This window comes from Danio aesculapii, chromosome 5 (genome assembly GCF_903798145.1).
Source record: "Danio aesculapii chromosome 5, fDanAes4.1, whole genome shotgun sequence".
Lineage (NCBI taxonomy): Eukaryota > Metazoa > Chordata > Actinopteri > Cypriniformes > Danionidae > Danio > Danio aesculapii.
In genome coordinates this window covers 42,366,088-42,384,552 of record NC_079439.1, presented here as the reverse complement: position 1 = coordinate 42,384,552, position 18,465 = coordinate 42,366,088, and the positions used below count along the sequence as shown (strand labels likewise).

Sequence of the window (18,465 nt, the reverse complement as noted above, 5' to 3'; positions counted from 1 at the left end):
TAAAAATACAGTTATTGGGAAATTTAATAATAATATAAATAATTCTCGTCAACTTCTCGTCAACAACCGCTCTCAGGCTGTTGTTTACCCTCACGTGACCGTATCTTAGCAACGTGATGCGTGGGAAGTTACACAGGACCATAAACGACAACTGCGTCGTTTCGTTTGTGCGAGACATTTGTGTTTGTACGATTAAAAGTATCGTTACACGTGTATTTGCGTATTACTCAATTAAGACAGTTTTAAACAAATCTTTGGCATAGGGGTGTTTCGATTGCACGGAGACTAGACTGGCTGACTGGCTCAGAGTCTGGCTTTTGCTTTTACAACTCATAATGTCAACAGAAAACGGAAAGTCTACACCGTCAAACAGGCCAGATTCAGAAGCTGATGACATAGAGGAGCCGAAAAGCACAGTAAATATTCAGATGAAGAAAGAATCACACGATGAAGATGAAGCAGCAGGAGAGGTTGAAAAAAGAAGTGAACCACCCAGTGAACAAGAGGATACTGCTGATTCACAAGTTTACACAGCCACATCATTGCCTACCATTCCCAAAGAGACCAGAAACAAAACTCACCCGCTGGTAAAGCAATCATCTGATAAATGTATCATTTTAAATACTTGCATTAATTAGCCCAAACACCTATGTGGATTGTTATGTCCATATTAATGTATATTCAAAACTATAAAAAATTCAGATATCACAATGACAAACATTGCTCAGTAGATTAGAATACCTAAAAAATATTAATTTGCTCCTAAAGTTAGAAGCATTGTTTACAATGAATTTACCTGAGGTTTACATGGTCATTCTGTATTGTGAATATTTAAAGCTAATCAACAAGATACATACTATAATGTTTTAAAAATGAATATCTAAAGAAAAAAATAGGAAGAATCAATAAATTATGAATAATAATATGACAATGTGTGAATAATAGTAATGAAATAAAAATATTTTAAAACAAATAACGTACTCTAATTACAAGTGCTCAATTTTTGGATAATGATTATATCCGTATTAACGTTACGTGTAATCAGTTCTTTTTCAGCAACAGTGACAACACGTCACATTCTATGCACAAAAGTGTAATAATATAATAATAAGTTTCTTAAGGAGCTTACTAAAGAAAGAAAAGTCTTGTAAATTAGCATTTTCAAACTGTCAAAAAGTAAATAAGTCACTTTAATGTTATATCTACTATTCAACTTATTCTGCAATGTGGAAGTAATCTATTTTCTTATATTGTTTTAGGACTTTCAGTTTATTAGCTTTGAGGGAAATGACTAGGAATAACAAACGAGAGTAAACATTCAAGCTACTTGATCTTCAATCAAGTGCATTTATGACTGTACATAAAAATCTAAATAACATAATAAGAAAATGTCAGTTTGGAACATCAAGAGGTGTTTTTTTATGGTTAAAAAATCAATGGAAGTGAATAAGAAAAAGTTTTGAGTCAAATAGTTCCAATGGCTGCACCCGCTTTCACATAGTCAATACTCTAGTTTCTTTTTCAACCTGTATCTAAAACTTAGTCCTTCACACTTCCAGGTCCTTGATTGGGCTTATGGCATCAACTCAACCCTACCTGTTTTCAGCCTGCAGGATAAAGACCGGCTTGTCATCATCTATGCTTGTGCTCACGTTGCTGTCATTTATGATCACACTTCTAAATCTCAGTACCTGTTACAAGTAAGAGGCTTGTATTGTTTCAAACTTAAATGACTTACAAAATTAAATGTAATGCCTAACATCATATTGCAAACATGCTGATTTTGTGCTGCTTGGTGTCTACAGGGCCACTGCAGTCCAATCACATCTCTGTGTACAAGTGAAGACAGACGTTGGCTCGTGACTGCTGACATGGGCCAAGAGAGTCTTGTTATCATATGGGATGGTTATACAGGGTAATCTGACCCCATATTTTATTCATTATGCTTTTGTAAATCTCCCCTCACAACTGACCATAAAGACTTGATGGTCTTATGCATTGTGCAAAACAGATTTTTTTCATATCCAAGTGAAATGGATTAATAATTATAAAAAAATGAAAGTACTAAACTTTTCACTTGTTGTTAGTCAGCTTTATATGTGCTGGTAGTGAACTGAGAGAAATGGGTAGAGTTTAAGCATACTAAATGAATCGAAAATTGAGAAATAGCGTATATACATGGACGAACTGTTCACCTGTTCACATCGTTTCACCTGTTCATTAACACAAATAATGAATTAGCCAGCTACATGGATATGTTACACATGGTCAAGATGATCTGATGAAGTTCAAACTAAGGATCTGAATTTGGAGGGCTGTGACCTAAGTGAATTAGAAAGTGGCCTGGATGTTGGTACTAGATGTACAGGTCTAAGTATTTCAGAAAGTGCTGATATCTACTGGGGTTTTCACACAGAACTAGATTTAGATACAGAGGATGGTCCAAAAAAAGAGAAATGCCTTGTTGATGCTAGAGGTCAAAGTAGAAAGGTCAGGACTGGTTTGAGCTTATAGAGAAGCAACAGTAACTAAGACAGCCTCTTGTTTCTAAAAGAAGAGCCTTTCTGAATACACAAAATGTCAAGCTTGAATCAGATAGACTATAGCAGCAAAAGAGCACACACTCTTGTCAACCAAAAACAGAAACTGAGGCTACAGTTTGCATGAATTCACCAAAACTAGAAAACAGAAGATTGATAAAAGATTACCTTAACAGTCTCGATATCTGTTGTGACATTCATATTTTCAGAAATTGACATAAACAGTATGACCATGCATTGGATCAGCTGTACGGCTGCTGATGGAGCAATGATGTGAGAAAAACCTTCTTACCACATCTTAATTGATTATTGCTGTTGACCATGTCTAGTCCTTTATGACCATAGTGTGAAGGCTACTTCCAGCAGGAAAACGCAAAACTCCAATCATCTCTGGTTTTCTCGAACATGACATTGAGCCCATTACACTGAAATATCCTCCACATTCTCCAGATCTCAGTACAATAGAGCACCTTTGGGATGGGTTGGAATGTGAAATTTGCTATATGGATGTGTAGTCAACAATGGTGCAGCAACTGTGTGATACTGTAATGTTTATATAGAGTAAAATTTCTGAGGAATGCATCTAAAAACTTGATGACATGATGAATTAAGGCAGTTTTAATGGCAAATTGGCTTTTACCATGGAATTAGCAAAGTGTACATGATAAATTGCCAAATAAGTATACATAACAAACATTCACAATGTACAGGGTAAAAATAATTTCATTGCATCTTGTAGGATTCCTGTGAAGACATTGTTTGATTGTCATCCAGAGGGTGGAGTGCTGCCTTGCACTGTCAAAAGATTCAAAATATCTTGTGACTGTTGGTGCTGGACCAGTACAGGTCTGGTTTGCTTCTATATCATATTTTTACATACCCTATAAATGGATAAAATGAAATGTTCTTAAACGATTAGTTCAGTGTAGAAAATTATGTTAATTATTACTCACTCTCATGTTGTTACAATCCCAGAAGATATTTTATATGAAAACTCCCTCACCCTCCATATGCAGCAATGGTCCCTAGATGTTCAAAAAGGAACTAAAAACATACATTACATGACCAAAACATTGGCAAAACCCTCCTTGTCACTCCAGTAGTTTAACTTTAATCATACTAAGTCACTTTTGTGTGGCAAAAAAATTGTAAATTCTACTTTGTTTGCTTATATCTTATCTCCTGCATCAGGTCAGGATGCGCATGTACTATGGACAGAACAATGTATTGCCATTGAAGTTAGCAGCGCAACACTCAAGCAACATGTTGCCTGTAGTAAACGGCACCCTAATCTGATGAGGATGACATTGGTGAACAAAGTTGTTTTTAGAGTTTATATGACACACAAAAGAGTTCTTGGAGTTTCTTATGATTACAGTTGAACCACTAAAGTCACATGGAAGGTTTTGATAAGGATTTTGGTTCCTTTTGTGGACTTTCAATGCCACAGGACCATTGCTGTCTTTGGAGGATGAGATAGATCTCAGATTTCATAAAAATATCTTAATTTGTGAAGGACTAAAGAGCTTGAAATTATTAGGATGAGTAATTAATAACATCATTTTTATTTTTTGAGTGACATTAAAGATATTAAATCACAGACTAATATAACTGGCAACAAATACACTTTGTTTCTATATCAGCGAGTGTGTATTTGGAACTGGACAGATGAAAGCGAAAAGCCAGCATGTCAAATTGACCTCAACCCAAAATACGGTTGCCAGGTATGCTGTAAAAGTATGAATACTGGTTATCAATCAAAATTTGATGTATCCATCATCAAATAAACTCTCAATGTTTTCCCAGAAACAAATACTTTTCAATACCTCTGACAGCACACAGCTGGTCAGCAACAGCAGCTCTCAGGTTCTCTTCTACAACTGGGTATGGATTATTTATCTGTCTATCTGTCTATCTTGTCTTACTGATTTACAGTTGTAGTTTATTTGCTTATAACAAGGAATTCTGTTAATCAGGAAAGGGGACATCTGGAATACTCTGCACCTGAAGTTACTGATAAGGTTGGCAGAAAACACTTTTATCAGGATTAACTTTTTGTGTTGATGCTGTGATAGTATTCTGCTCTGCTTTTAGCATTGACTTCTTGCAAATCTCTCCCTATCCAGACCTTCAATGCAGTGATAGGTTCTCTGAGCCAGTCCGTCTTCCACTACGATGGCGTGCAGGCTTTTACAGCCACCTCAGATGGGAATATAATTCTCTGGGACAAGCAAACGGAGTCTGTCTCTCGTCAACCCATAGTGAGGAATGCCATAAAACTAGTTTCTCTGCAGAAGGAAGCAATCACTGTATTGACTCTGATTGACAGGTATATACAGTATAACACATAGAGACAGTATATAGTGTGATCAGTATATATAAATCCTGATAATCTAATTGTACAATATTGCCTTTTTTACATTTGTTTTCTGTCAAGTTTTATAGTAACAGGCGATGTGAATGGACACATCAAATTCTACGATGGAAATCTCAAGCTTGTCAACTTGTACAATGAGTTTAGCTTGGATCCCATCAGATCCATCTCCTTTTCTAAAGAAAGGCCCTCCAATAGCAGCCTGGAATATCCAAAAGACTGCACGCTGGATGCCAAGCCATTTGTCATGAGGTGAGTGTGAGGGACTCTGAAAGATCTTAGATATATTATGGCAAATGTGTCATAAGAAAATAGTATTTTAAAAAGCGAATATTTTATGTGTAAGTTAAGAATGTATACGAATGACTGTTTTGATATTTTAGAAAGAAACATTCTTTCACTGAATTTAGTTTGTCTAAAGATGTTTCCAACATGTTTTTGAGACATACCTCAGGAGTAAGTGTGAAGTACATTTCAAGCCATCAGTTATAATCTAAACTGCTAATAGGAGTGCAGTACATAGACTGGATGTACCCATCCTTAAAACAAAGTACATCTATATATTAAACTTAGTCAGAGTTGTATTGCTGTATTGTAATTTACTCACCCCCATGTTGTTCCAAACCTCTATGACTTTTAATTGGCGAATAGAAAAATTATATTTTGAAGAATGTTGGTAACCACCAGTTTTAGTGAACGTTGACCACCATTTGTTAAGAAAGAAAAAGTATCCAACACAAAAAATACATGGATACAGTATACTAGTTTGGAATGAGAGTGAGAAAATTATTATTTCCTTTTAAAGTATTTCTCTTATGCCTTTGCATCTTTTTATATCACCATTTTTATACTTTCTTCAGGCAGGGATAAAGAGGTGTCATTATTCAACTCTACAGGGCAATAAAACTCTTTCTCTCCTTCTATTTACAGAAATGTTGTCCTCTCTACAACTCATGCAACTGTAGTACATGTAAACACACAGACAAATGTTCCTAAGAGCCTTCTGCGGGAACATGCAGAACCTCTGCAAGCAGTTGCCTGCCATCCTAAACAACCATTGGTAGCTATGGGCAGCCACAGCGGCACCATTAAGGTATGGGATTATGAGCATAAAGAGGCCGTCTGCAGCAGAGTCTTCCTGTCCCACAAACAGATCCAGTGCATTACCTATGATCCACAAGGTGAACATTTCATTGTTGTATTAACATATTTTAGATGTCAGTTTATAATTTTTAGGTTTATTAACATATTTTAGATGTCATTTGTTTGCTGTTAATTTGCCCCTTCCTCCGTCCATCCAAGATGTAGTTGACTTTTTTAATCAGTGGAACAATAAATTACACTTTAGCTAAAACTGTTGTCCTTGGTGATTTATAACATGCAAGTCCATTAACTTAAAAAAAACATCAACAGGCAAAACAAAATTACAGAGTTCCTATTAAATGAGATGATTGGTCTGTGTGAGTATTATGTGAAGGGAAGCTGAAACAGAGGTGCGGATCCAAATGCAGGGTTTATTAGGAGAATGGCCAGGCAAGCAACAGTCAACACAGGAACAAACAGATGTACAAGGGCAATCCAGAGTCGTGGTCAATACACAGGCGAATGGTCAGTAGAGGCAGGAAGCAGACAACGTAAACAAACAAACAAGGTGAGGGTCAAAACACGGCAAAGCAAGGCAAGAGAAACACGTTGTAATGTTCACAGTTACAGAAAAACAAGACTCAGCATCTTGTGTGTGTGTGTGTCTGTGCTGCTTTAAAATTCTGTGTAATCAGTTCTGAACAACTTCAGCTGTTTGTGTTAGTGGAAGTGGAAACTGGAACAGGTGTGAGTGTGTGGTGCATGACAGGATTTATAGTCCATATGGTGACAGAATTGTAGTCCTAAGTGAAAGTGATTGATTCCTAGCGATCTACAAGCCTGGATTGCTGGTGATTGTGACAGAACCCACCCTCTAGGAGTGGATTCCAGATGCTCCAAAACAGGCCAGGAGGGAGGTGGAGCGGAGGTGGAACAGGAGAAGAGATGGAGGGCCAGGTCTGTGCAGCGGAAAACCGGAACAGTTGTGAGTGTGTGGTGCATGACAGGATTTGTAGTCCATATGGTGACAGATTTTTAGAGTGAAAGTGAATGCTTCCCAGCAATCTTGCTGATGATTGTGACAGTAAGACACTGAACATTATTAAGAGCATGGGTAGTAGTTTAGTTTTGTCTGTGGTTTTGATGCTTAAAGTGTTGGTAGATGTTGCCTTTCATTTTTATGAATCACCAAGTTTAAAATAAAAATCTTCCTTAATCTTTCTTTGAAAAGAAAAAGTCACCTGCATCTTGGAAGATCTTTTTGGGTCAATTATCTATCATTTCATGTTACCTGATTAAAAACATGTTTTACACTAGTAAATGTTTGAATGAAAGAGATCTTCAAATGTGTTTAAAGATATATGCATGTTTGTAAATTTGGCCTGTTCTAGGTTTTTACCTGGCAGTTGGTTTTGCTAGCGGGGCTTTGCAGATTGTTGATGCCTGTACACTTTACAATGATGGTAAAGAATGTTTACAGTTCACTCAGGACAGCATTACTCATCTAACCTTCTCTCAGGACTCACGATATCTGGCTGCTGCGGTTAGTGAGAGTTGCTTTTTTTATTTAGTTAATTTGTACAGCACGTTTCAGCATAAATGTTTTGTGAACTGGTCACATTGTGAAATAATTTAAAATGAAGGAACTCAAATGTGACAGTTTGGGGTGAAGAAAGTAATCGATTTAAGTGAAGAAAGTAGTCGATTAAAAATAACAAACAAATAAACAATGTGAACGCAGTGGATGTGTGTCCTGAATGAATTATTGGACTTTTAGGTCTTCTAGATATGAAATAAAAAGACAATCAATGTAAGTGTAGATCAGACTGCATGTAAAAATGAAGTGCTATACAACTTCAGCTTTCTTCTTTATCAGGGCTTATTACTGCAAAATCTGCTCCTGTCGATCTGGACAAAGTGTTATATGTGTGTTTTAAACTCATGCACACGAAATACACACATTCAAGCATACACAAATCTTGAAAATGCACTATTTTGTTCAAAAATTTGATAAACTGTTTAAACAAATAAAAATATTTGAAGTATTTTTGATATATTTTGTGGTGATAAAATATGAACACATGAAGATAGAATAAAAAAAATGTTTTTGTTTAAATGCTGAGGCTTGCGTCTTTATTAAAATATAATATATGGTCATATTCATAGTAGAAAGCATTTATAGGGGCATCAAATTTAGATAAAATCATCAAAAATTCTGAAACTTTTTAATAAAACATTGGCTAGAAAAGATTTATTTTTTTAAAAAATTGAGAACAACGACAGAGTTCCAGATTTCAGGAGCAATTTTTAAAAAATATTTCCTATTTGTAATTCTCTTATTCCAGGACACAGGAAAAGCTGTGACGTTGTTATGTCTATGTGAAGAGGGGACTCAGGAGATATGGAAGTACCAGGGCAGACACCACTCACATTATAAACCCATCCAGGACCTGCTGTTTGGAGTAGATTTAGATAGCAATCAGCCTCGACTGCTCTCTCTTGGCATGGATCGCAGGCTGGTGAGTACATGTGTTTCTATATTATTCATTTACATTTATTCATTTAGCAGATGCTTTTATCCAAAGTGACTTACAAATGAGGATAAAAGGAGCAGCAATATATAGATGCCATGACTAAATCTAAGTTAGTTCAGCAGTTTGTTATTCGGTTTGACTTGCTGAACTGTGTTAGACTAATAGTATCTATCTTGTCTGCTCTGAACAGGTGGAGTATGATCTGCAGAGCAGTGGTGAAAACGAGTTGTTGATTTTGAGTTGCGATCGAATCGAGCAGAGCGCTGTGCCCACATGCATGGTGTGGTATCCTCCTCTGACGCCCGAAAACTTTCTTCTTACAGCCTCCAACCTTTATAAGATGAAGCTCTTCAATGCGACCTCCAAAATGTGCAGGTTTGTAGTTTATAACAAACAGCAATCTGGCTGATTCAATTTATTAGATATTAAAATTAACCAAAAGCCAAAAAGTTCTCTTTAAATGTGATTTTTATAGAAGGAAAAATGAAAAGAAATTGTTACACAAGCCTAAAATTGGATAATAGAATGGGATTTCAAGGACATTTTATTAAAATGGCCTCCTTTTGATGCAAAAGGGTAATAAGTTAATTCCCTTAAGATAAGCATCTCTGTTATGTCTATGGACAAAGGAACTGAAGATTCATCTAAAGTGTGTTTGTCTTCCTCCTTAAAAGAGGGGAAATGACTTCACTGGTAGTGATGACTCAATGTTTACTCAAAGATCAGTGGATTCTCACATCACTGGAAGGCCATTTATGGTGTTTACGTACAGTTGTAATATTTATTATCCAATTATGTGTCACTTTGAAGTATCCTTTGAAGGCAGCCTGGTGCTCAACCAATAAGATTCGAGAACACAAACTAAATGATGTACCATACAATAGTAGACTTTTCACAAGTGTTTGTACATTTCAACGAGCACGACTGAATGTTTAAGGATTTTTTTTCCACTTCTTTATGCTGTTTAAAGGATAGTCCACTCAAAAATACATTTCTTTTGTCATTTATTTACTCTTATGCCAGTGCAGATGTATATAACTTCATGAACACATTTTTTTAGAAAAATAATCCAGTAATAACAGAGACGAGAATCTTCATTTCTGAAAGGAGGAACTGTTCACAGTTTCCCATTAGATGTAGAGAACTAGAGATTCATTCTTAAATTTTGAAATAAACTGATCTTAGACAATCTGCTGCACAGAAAAACACTCTCTGCACCCTCTTATGGCTCTCCAGTGAAAAAGATGGTCATCCTACCTGCATCCAAAGATGGCGACTGTAATTCCCGCTACATGGCTTATATAACAGAAGATAAGGTATAACGCTTTCCAGGCCTTATTAACAAACTGTCCATTTCATAATCATGTTTCTGTTTTAAACTTATATAACCTGATCTCTAGTCTTGGTACTGATCAATTTGTGTTACCATCAGTTATCGTGCAACATTTACTACGATTTAATGATTTGAGTTTCTCTTTTAACTTCTGGTTTCTCTCCTTGTAGGTTGGCATTCAGATTCTGCCTCTGGATGGAAATCCTCACAAGTCCTTTGTAATGATCTGTCACTCAACAGGTGTCTCCACTCTTGCTTGCTCATATGATGGTAGATATGTTTTCACTGCTGGAGGAAAAGACTGCACTGTCTTTTCATGGGAGCTCAATTTGCTGTGAGTTTGGATAGCATACGTCTCATACAAAAATCAGTTAACCACTCAAATGAAGTAACCATTGCAATAATTAAGCTGCAGTCACACTGGATTTTCTCCCCATAGACTTCCAATCATAGGTGCGTGAATACGTCAGACCAGAAACGCAAGCTTGTGCGACAAGTTTCGCAGTTCGCTGGATTGCAAAGATCAAGTTTGGTGAACTCTGATCTGTGAAATCACATCACTTGACTGCGTGAGACCAATCGAGGCTCAAAATATGACCTCTCTGGACAGAATTTTTAATATAAAGCAATCGCTTGCTTTTTTAAATGTCTGATCATCTTGTTTAATCCTTCCCCTTGTTGCAGCGCCATACAACAGAATTTCACACGCACAAACTCTAGTGTGACCGCGGCACTTGTTTAGGATCATTTTAATACCTACTTAATTTGAACTACATATAACTATGTCTTATTTTTTTCATAATTCATGCAGATCATTGGAGGCATCTGCTGTTCTAGGAGGAAAAGGCATGTTGCCCTTCTATGATCTACTGGAGGGAGGAAGAGATGGTCTGCTATTTAAGGTCTGAGATCTCATACTGTAATGGTTTTTTTTTATCCTATTTTCAATATGTACATACATATTTTTAGCAGTGGTGTTTGAAGTTTAGGCGTTTTAACCATAATTGAAATTGGTCCACTGCATTTTACCTAATACATGAGTGAGAAGTGAGTGCACACAAAAATAGACCCTGTGAGCACACAACCAGGGGTGCGTTTCCCAAACAACAACGTAACTCGCAGTTGAACTACTATAGTAAGATGCATCGTTTGGGAAAAGAACGATATAGTGAGGAGTGTTTCCCAAAACCCATAGTTTCTCTTGTCGCAGATCTATTGTTTAAACCATGTTAGTTATAACATAAAACACCCATAATAATGCCCTAAACGCGGTGGAGTAACAACTTCTTTAGAGAAGAACCCCATAATTTCTTTGTGCAAATTATATTGTTTTACATGCACACGCATTTAAAAAAAATCCAATAGGCTATTAGTTTTGATAAAAACATGCACTCACTTTCCATATTAATAGAAATATATGTAAATGGCATATATAGGGTCTATGTTTTCTTTACAAATATTATAAATAATATTCCATAGTCTATTCTAAATTAACATAAAATCACTTATAAAGGCTAACACGTATTCAAATATCATAAATAAATAAATAAATAAATAAATAAGTAAATAAATAAATAAATAAATAAAGCTCTTTATTAAAAAATGAAATTTCATATTTATAATTTATTCGGAAAGGAAAAAATTACACTTTAATAATACTATTAATGATGGCGATTATTATAAAGTAGGATATTGTTTTTTTTTTTTTGTTTTTTTTTTTAAAAGTCTACTTTTACCATTTGACTTGCAAATCACTGCAGAAATGTTCTAACCAACAGGCCCATGTCATATACAGTACAGATACTTAATAAAAAATAAGCTATAACAAATTTAAACGATTAAAGTATGCTTTGTTTTTTGTTTTCACACGCTTTGGAGATGTAACAAATTCTGCTTTTAAATAATTGGTCACCTAAAGCTTTCGCCATGAGATACGGCTGTGTTCTAAATGACATCAGTGTTTTCTAAGTGCACTGCGAAGGGAGCACAATTGTCAACATGAAGATCTCTAAAACTGAACTTTAAAAATGCTTTAAAAAACAAATTACAACTAAGAGAGTGTTGCTTTAAAAAAATTATTTCAGGTTTAAATGTTAGAATGTTCTAAATGAATAGGGGATAGGGGGGATAACTGGGAATAGAACACAGCCAGGAACGATGTTTCTAACTACAGCTCCAGAGGTGTAGTTGCAAAGATAGATGTTTGCGAATGTTCGTTGGACTGATGGATTTGGGAAATTCCAAATCAATTAACTATGTTTGTAACGGCACAACTTGTGACATTAGTTGGCAAACAATGGTTTTCAGAAACGCATCCCAGAGCAGTGGGCAGACATTGCTTTCACAATTGCAATTATGGTACGGTGCCTTGTGCAATGGCAGCTCAGCTGGGTATAAAAGACCCACTTCCTCACCTTAATTTTTGCTGGTATTGAAAATCAAACCTGTAACATTTGATTAAGTCAAACTCTCTATCCATTAGACCACAGCTGCCCATATAACATTTTTTAGATACTGACAAGAAATCCACCAATATGATGTGGTTACTATACAAATAATATAAAGAAAGCAACATGAATCAAAGCAGATTGTCTGTGTCACAGGTAGACTCACTTACAAACGCACAGATAACAGGAATTGTCAAAAACAACACGCACTGGCACATCAAAACCACAACCATGACAAGGAGATGTGACAATACAATACCATACAAAGAACTAAACAAACTCACAAGTATAAATACACAGAACATGATTGAACTGAATACATACAAGGGTGTGACACAGGTGGAACTAATTAACATACAGCAGGAAAACAGAATGAGGCTGCGGTCACACTGGGCTTTTCCTCCCATAGACTTCCATTCATATGCATGCAAATGCGCCAGAGCGGAAACACAGGGTCATGCGTTAAGTTTTGCAGTTCGCTGCGGTGCAAAGTTCAAGCTTGGTGAACTCTGACCTGCGAAATCGCATCAGTTGACTGCGTGAGACCAATCGAGGATCAAAATAGGACCTCTCTGGATAGAAATTTAAAACATGGAGCAATCGCTGGCTTTTTTAATTGTCTGATCATCTTGTTTAATCTCGCCCCTTTTCGCAGCGCCATACGACAGAATTTCGCATCCACAAAGCCAGGTGTGACCGTAGCTTAAAGGAATCACATGACATAAACAGAAGCACATGGAACACAACACATGGAGAATCACATGACATAAACAATCACATGAACGCAACACAGACACTGTGACACAATGTAACACACTACCCTAAAACAGTGCATTAAATAATTCAATTGTAACTTAAAGCACTAAAATGTACAATTGATTATTAAACTAGGGAACACAATTATTTAAACAAAATCTCATGAAAATCAACATGAAGTGCCAATGAGGGTATTTTTGTGCATGTCAATTTATGTTGAATTTCTTGAATGGCCGTTCTTACAAGAAATGACTTGAACTTTAGATCTGTTAAAGCTTTCCCTGTATTTACTAAGTGAAATGACAAATTTACTGTAATGTTTTAATTTTATACTGTGCTGTTTTACAATGCTCCCTTAACATATTACTAGGCCCAAATCTGTGCATTTGTTAAATAGTAAATATTTGTTCTTTAGGAGATGGAGGAATATTTTTACTACTGTCAGCTACAGGATCAAAACCTTGACTCTATGGAAACCCGGCTTGTGTCCACACGCATCCCTCTTGTTGATGTGCCCTTCTTAATGCGAGCCCTTGGCTTCTATCCCACAGAGCAAGAGGTACAAGCACTGTTGCAGTCACCAGTTGACTCTACAATACAGGTCTGTCATCAACAGGTGGACTAGCACTCAATCTTTTGTCAACTCACTTTTTGTTTTGTTGAAGCTGGAAGACATGCAAAATGAGGTGAAGTTCAGCCGCTATGCTGAGACCAGAAATTATGTGACAGACATCGATCTGGAGGAGTTCATTAGGCTGTATGTCAACCACAGACCTGCCTCTGGCATTTCCAGGCAGGAGCTGTGCAATGCCTTCCAGGTGCTTGGAAAGCCAGACGAGGAGGGCAGGTATAATATTGACAGAGATGAACTGCTTGAGCTACTGCAGGCTAGAGGTAAGGATGTTTTTACATGTTTTTATTTTAAATTTTTAAAGATTTTAATTAACAGAGAAAGATTTTTGGTTACAGCATTTAAGAGGCTGTGCAATTTGGAACAAAATACACTTATATACACTACCTGACAAAAGTCGTGTCGTTGATCCCAGTTGTAAGTGCAGCAAATAATAACTTGACTTCTAGTTGATCATTTGGAAAAGTGGTTGATTTTGGTAGTGGTAGACTTTTTGTTAAATCATCTGTTGAACTGCATCCCAATCATCAAAATACTGCAGAAAACTTATTGGAACCCGCATGGACCCAAGATTCTCACAGACTTCAGTCAAGTTTGAAGAAAAAATCATGGTTTGGGATTACATTCAGTATGGGGTCGTGCGAGAGATCTGCAGAGTGGTTGGCAGCATCAACAGCCTGAGGTATCAAGACATTTCAGCAGGATAGTGCTTTTTCTGAAAGCAAAGAAGCTCAAAGTGCTCCAGGATTGGCCAGCTCAGTCACCAGAGATGAACATTATTGAGCATGTCTGGGGTAAGATGAAGGAGGAGGCATTGAAGATGCAGTTGTCCAAGCTCATGGGAGTCATACACAATATTAACTCTTTTTCCACTGCACCATGACTTTATATTCTATACTGTACATTATTTCTGTTAAGTGACAAGTCTTTTGTCTAAGCAAAGTCAAACCTTACTGTCCTAATTAAATCATTAAAAATCAAGGCTTGATCATATTATATTTTGGTAAATTAAGTGTAATTTAAAGGCCTTTGCCTTTCATTATAGCCACTTCTGATACCAAATGATTAACAAGAAGTCAAGGTATTATTTGTTGTTCCTAAAACTTTGATAGGCGACAAGACTTTTTTCAGCTAATGCAAGTCTCAAAGGACAAGCATGACAACAGCATCTTCTTGTTGCATATCTAATGGTACCCTTCCTGTAGGATTTTTGTAATGATATACCATAGATCAGGGGTGCCCAAACTCGGTCCTGGAGGGCCGGTGTCCTGCAGAGTGTAGCTCCAACTTCCTTCAACATATCTGCCTGGAAGTTTCTAGTGTACCTAGAAAGAGATTGATTTTAATTGAAGAGAGTGTGTTTAATTGAAGTTGAAACTAAAATATGCAGAACACTGACCCTTCCAGGACCTAGTTTGGGCACCCCTGCCATAGATCAACCAATTTCATTAGAACGTTCTTAGAAAACACTTTTTTGTCTTATATTAAGACTTTTATATAATATAAAGAACATTTAAGAGTTTACGCAATGGATGTCACAAATGTATAAATGCTGCTATATTCTCAGTAAGAAAGTATAAGTAAGCTAAGTAAGTAAGAGTTTTTGATTTAAACATGTTGATAGTTCTGCTGCAGTGCATAGATTTAAAAAAAAAAAACAAGTGATTAATATTGTTAATTTCAGGCGAACATATGACTGAAGATGACTTGGCTGAATGCTTTACAACTCTTTTAGCTGCTAGTCCAGATGGAGGCAATTGCACAGGTAGGGATAACTCCTGAAAACCACTATACTCAGGGCCGAATTTGAGTAGATGTACAGTTGAGGTCAGAATTATTAGCCCCCCTTTGAATTATTATTTTTTTTTAATATTTCCCAAATTATGTTTAAAAGTGCAAGAAAATTTTCACAGTATGTCTGATCATATTTTTTCTAAGTCTTATTTATTTTATTTCGGCTAGAATAAAAGCAGTTTTATTTTTTTATGAACCATTGTAAGGTAAAAATTATTAGCCCCTTTTTTTTTCCCGATAGTCTACAGAAAAAACCATCATTATACAATAACTTGACTAATTACCCTAACCTGCCTAGTTAACCTAATTAACCAAGTTAAGCCTTTAAATGTCACTTTAAGCTGTATAGAAGTGTCTTGAAAAATATCTAGTCAAATATTATTTACTGTCATCATGGCAAAGATAAATTAAATCAGTTATTAGAAATAAGTTATTAAAACTATTATGTTTAGAAATGTGTTGAGAAAATCTTTCCGTTAAACGGAAATTGAGGAAAAAAATAAAAAGGGGGGCTAATAATTCAGGGGGCTAATAATTCTGACTTCCACTGTAGATTTGGGTGGATTTCCAAACTCTCTATAAGATAACAAGAGTATAAAACAAAGTGTGTAGTACTACACTGTGTAGCATTACTGAAAAACCATGATAGTAACCTTTTTCTCCACACCGAAATCTCAATTTGCTGAAAGTGATTTGTTTTGTGTATTATTAAAATACGATAAATAAAATAAATTATTTAAATTATGAAGTCAGAAAGTTACTTCTTGACTTTCTCAGTTTGTGTGAATTAGGCATGGAATGATAACCTGTTTCAAGGCTTACAGCGGTTTGTAAAAGTCAAGGTTTTAATACTGCTAAAATGTTCTATTATACCGTTCCCAAGGTTTTTATAATGTATTTTTATGTGCTGTAAAGAAATGAGTGTTTTTGAAACTAATGAAGAGAGCAGAAGTCAATGCTTTATTTTAACTATTTAGCCTGACATGTTTACTGCTCCAAAACATTGCAAATGTTTCTTAAAATAAAATAAATTGTGTTCAATGGGGATCTTTTTACCCAGGCTGTTAAAGAAACACATTCAGACTTTCAGAAAGCAGTTACTTTGCTAATGTTACAGAATAGCAAAGTTCTAATCATTGTAATGCTGTGTTATAAATAAGTACTATAAAATAATTTTTGGTATATTGCAACATAAAGGAACAGTAAGGACTTTTTATGACCCTGAAATCGAAGAGGATGGTTGTGCTATTTGACAGTTGTTTGCATTTCTTCTCAGTGATCTATGGCTCTGTGTTGTAGCTGATCTGAACGCGTGTGAAAATACCACATTTAATAATGTTTGTAATTCTAACTCACCTCATAACCTCAGTCAATTGTTTTAAAATAAATTGTTCTATGAGACGATTCCACAGTTATGCGTTTATTATTTTTGCAATTAAATCCTCTCCTTTTTTGATTTTCAGTGTATTTTCTTTGTGCTGTAGTTGTAGATTATGCATGAGAGCACCTTCTGGCCTTCGTCAGAGATATACAGATCATAGAGACGTGTTTGCCTGACAAGATGTGCATGAGAATTGCAGCTTTTGCCTAATTAATTATGATCTCAATTTCATTTCAAATAATCTCACTTTTGCCTACACGACATTGATGGCTGTTAAATATTTGACATGCTCAATATCTGGACTGGTGATTCAAAATCATGCCGTGTAGATGAATTCTGACTAAAAAACACATAAGTGATATGTTTCCCACTACATGTTTTCTATTAAACCAAACCAAGGGTGATCAAGGGTGTTTGAAATAACTAGCATGGCAACACAGGACACAGTCCTTGTCAATAAAATCGACAATTTCTTTGGACTTGATTATTCTTTGAAGAGTTTACTTATAAAACACTGTGAAAAAGCGACACAGGCACTCAGTGGTTAGCACTGTCGCCTAACAGCAAGAAGGTCGCTAGTTCGAGTCCTGGCTGGGTCAGTTGACTTTTCTGTATGGAGTTTGCATGTTCCCTCCATGTTCACGTGGGTTTCCTCCAGGTGCGCTGGTTTCCTGCATACTTCAAAGACATGCAGTATAAGTGAATTGAATAAACTAAATTGGCCATAGTGTATGAGTGAATGAGAGTGTATGGGTGTTTCCTAGTACTGGGTTGCATCTGGAAAGACATCAGCTGTGTAAAACATATGTTGGGTAAGTGGGTGATTCATTCCGCTGTGGTGACCCCAGGTTGATAAAGGGACTAAGCTGAAGGAAAATAAATGAATGAATGAATGAATGAATGAATGAATGAATGAATGAATGAATGAATGAACACAAAAAAAATCGTACATGTTGTGCCTTTAAATTGTGGGTCAATTTTGGGATAAATCATCTGGATGTGAATCATGTGAATGTGCACATTAGTGTCATTAGTCTTTGCAGATGTTATATGTGATTGCATTATTAGCTATGTAAAAGACTATTTGGCTAAAATACATTATGATTTTCAAAATGTAGAAATGTTTTAATCTCAACTACCCTTTTTCCCCATTCAGAGTCTCTGTTGGAAAGTGTGCTTCCAGCTGAAATCACCATGGACGCATTTGCCTCAGATATATTGGGCTTTTCTGTCGCCACCCAGGAGCTCCATCAAGAACACGGACAGGAGTCATAATATATTTAAATTTCCTTGCTTACGTTTATACGTTATCAATAAGTAATGTATTTTAAAACAGATAGTCTGTTGTTGTGTGGTTACCGAGCTGTTGTATTATATTTTGCGTTTATTACGTTCGCAGAGAGAGAGATAAAATCATACGAAAATAAACCATCTCGTTTGTCAACATGCTGTCGATTGAAGTCTCCATTTTTTATAGATACATTTATAAAGCGTGTGTTGATGTCGTGGTGATAGTTTCGATTAGCTCGTCTAGCTCAGCAATCTGATAAAATATCGTTTTCTTTGCTCTGTTCGCCAACAAAGGAGCGAAA

At 36.0% G+C, this 18,465-nt stretch overlaps 1 protein-coding gene across 1 annotated transcript; it reads left to right on the top strand.

Moving 5' to 3' along the window:
• Positions 1 to 280: 280 nt before the first annotated feature.
• On the top strand, positions 281 to 18,266 carry cfap251 (cilia and flagella associated protein 251). Its single transcript, XM_056458234.1, is given in 21 exon segments — positions 281 to 587; positions 1,560 to 1,700; positions 1,806 to 1,915; positions 3,280 to 3,324; positions 3,326 to 3,386; positions 4,184 to 4,264; positions 4,347 to 4,424; positions 4,517 to 4,561; positions 4,667 to 4,869; positions 4,978 to 5,166; positions 5,845 to 6,095; positions 7,389 to 7,540; positions 8,343 to 8,516; positions 8,722 to 8,906; positions 9,733 to 9,847; positions 10,035 to 10,198; positions 10,676 to 10,766; positions 13,483 to 13,626; positions 13,733 to 13,961; positions 15,383 to 15,463; positions 18,030 to 18,266. Coding segments are annotated over 21 exon segments (2,910 nt in total). The 5' UTR covers positions 281 to 335; the 3' UTR covers positions 18,149 to 18,266.
• Positions 18,267 to 18,465: the final 199 nt, after the last annotated feature.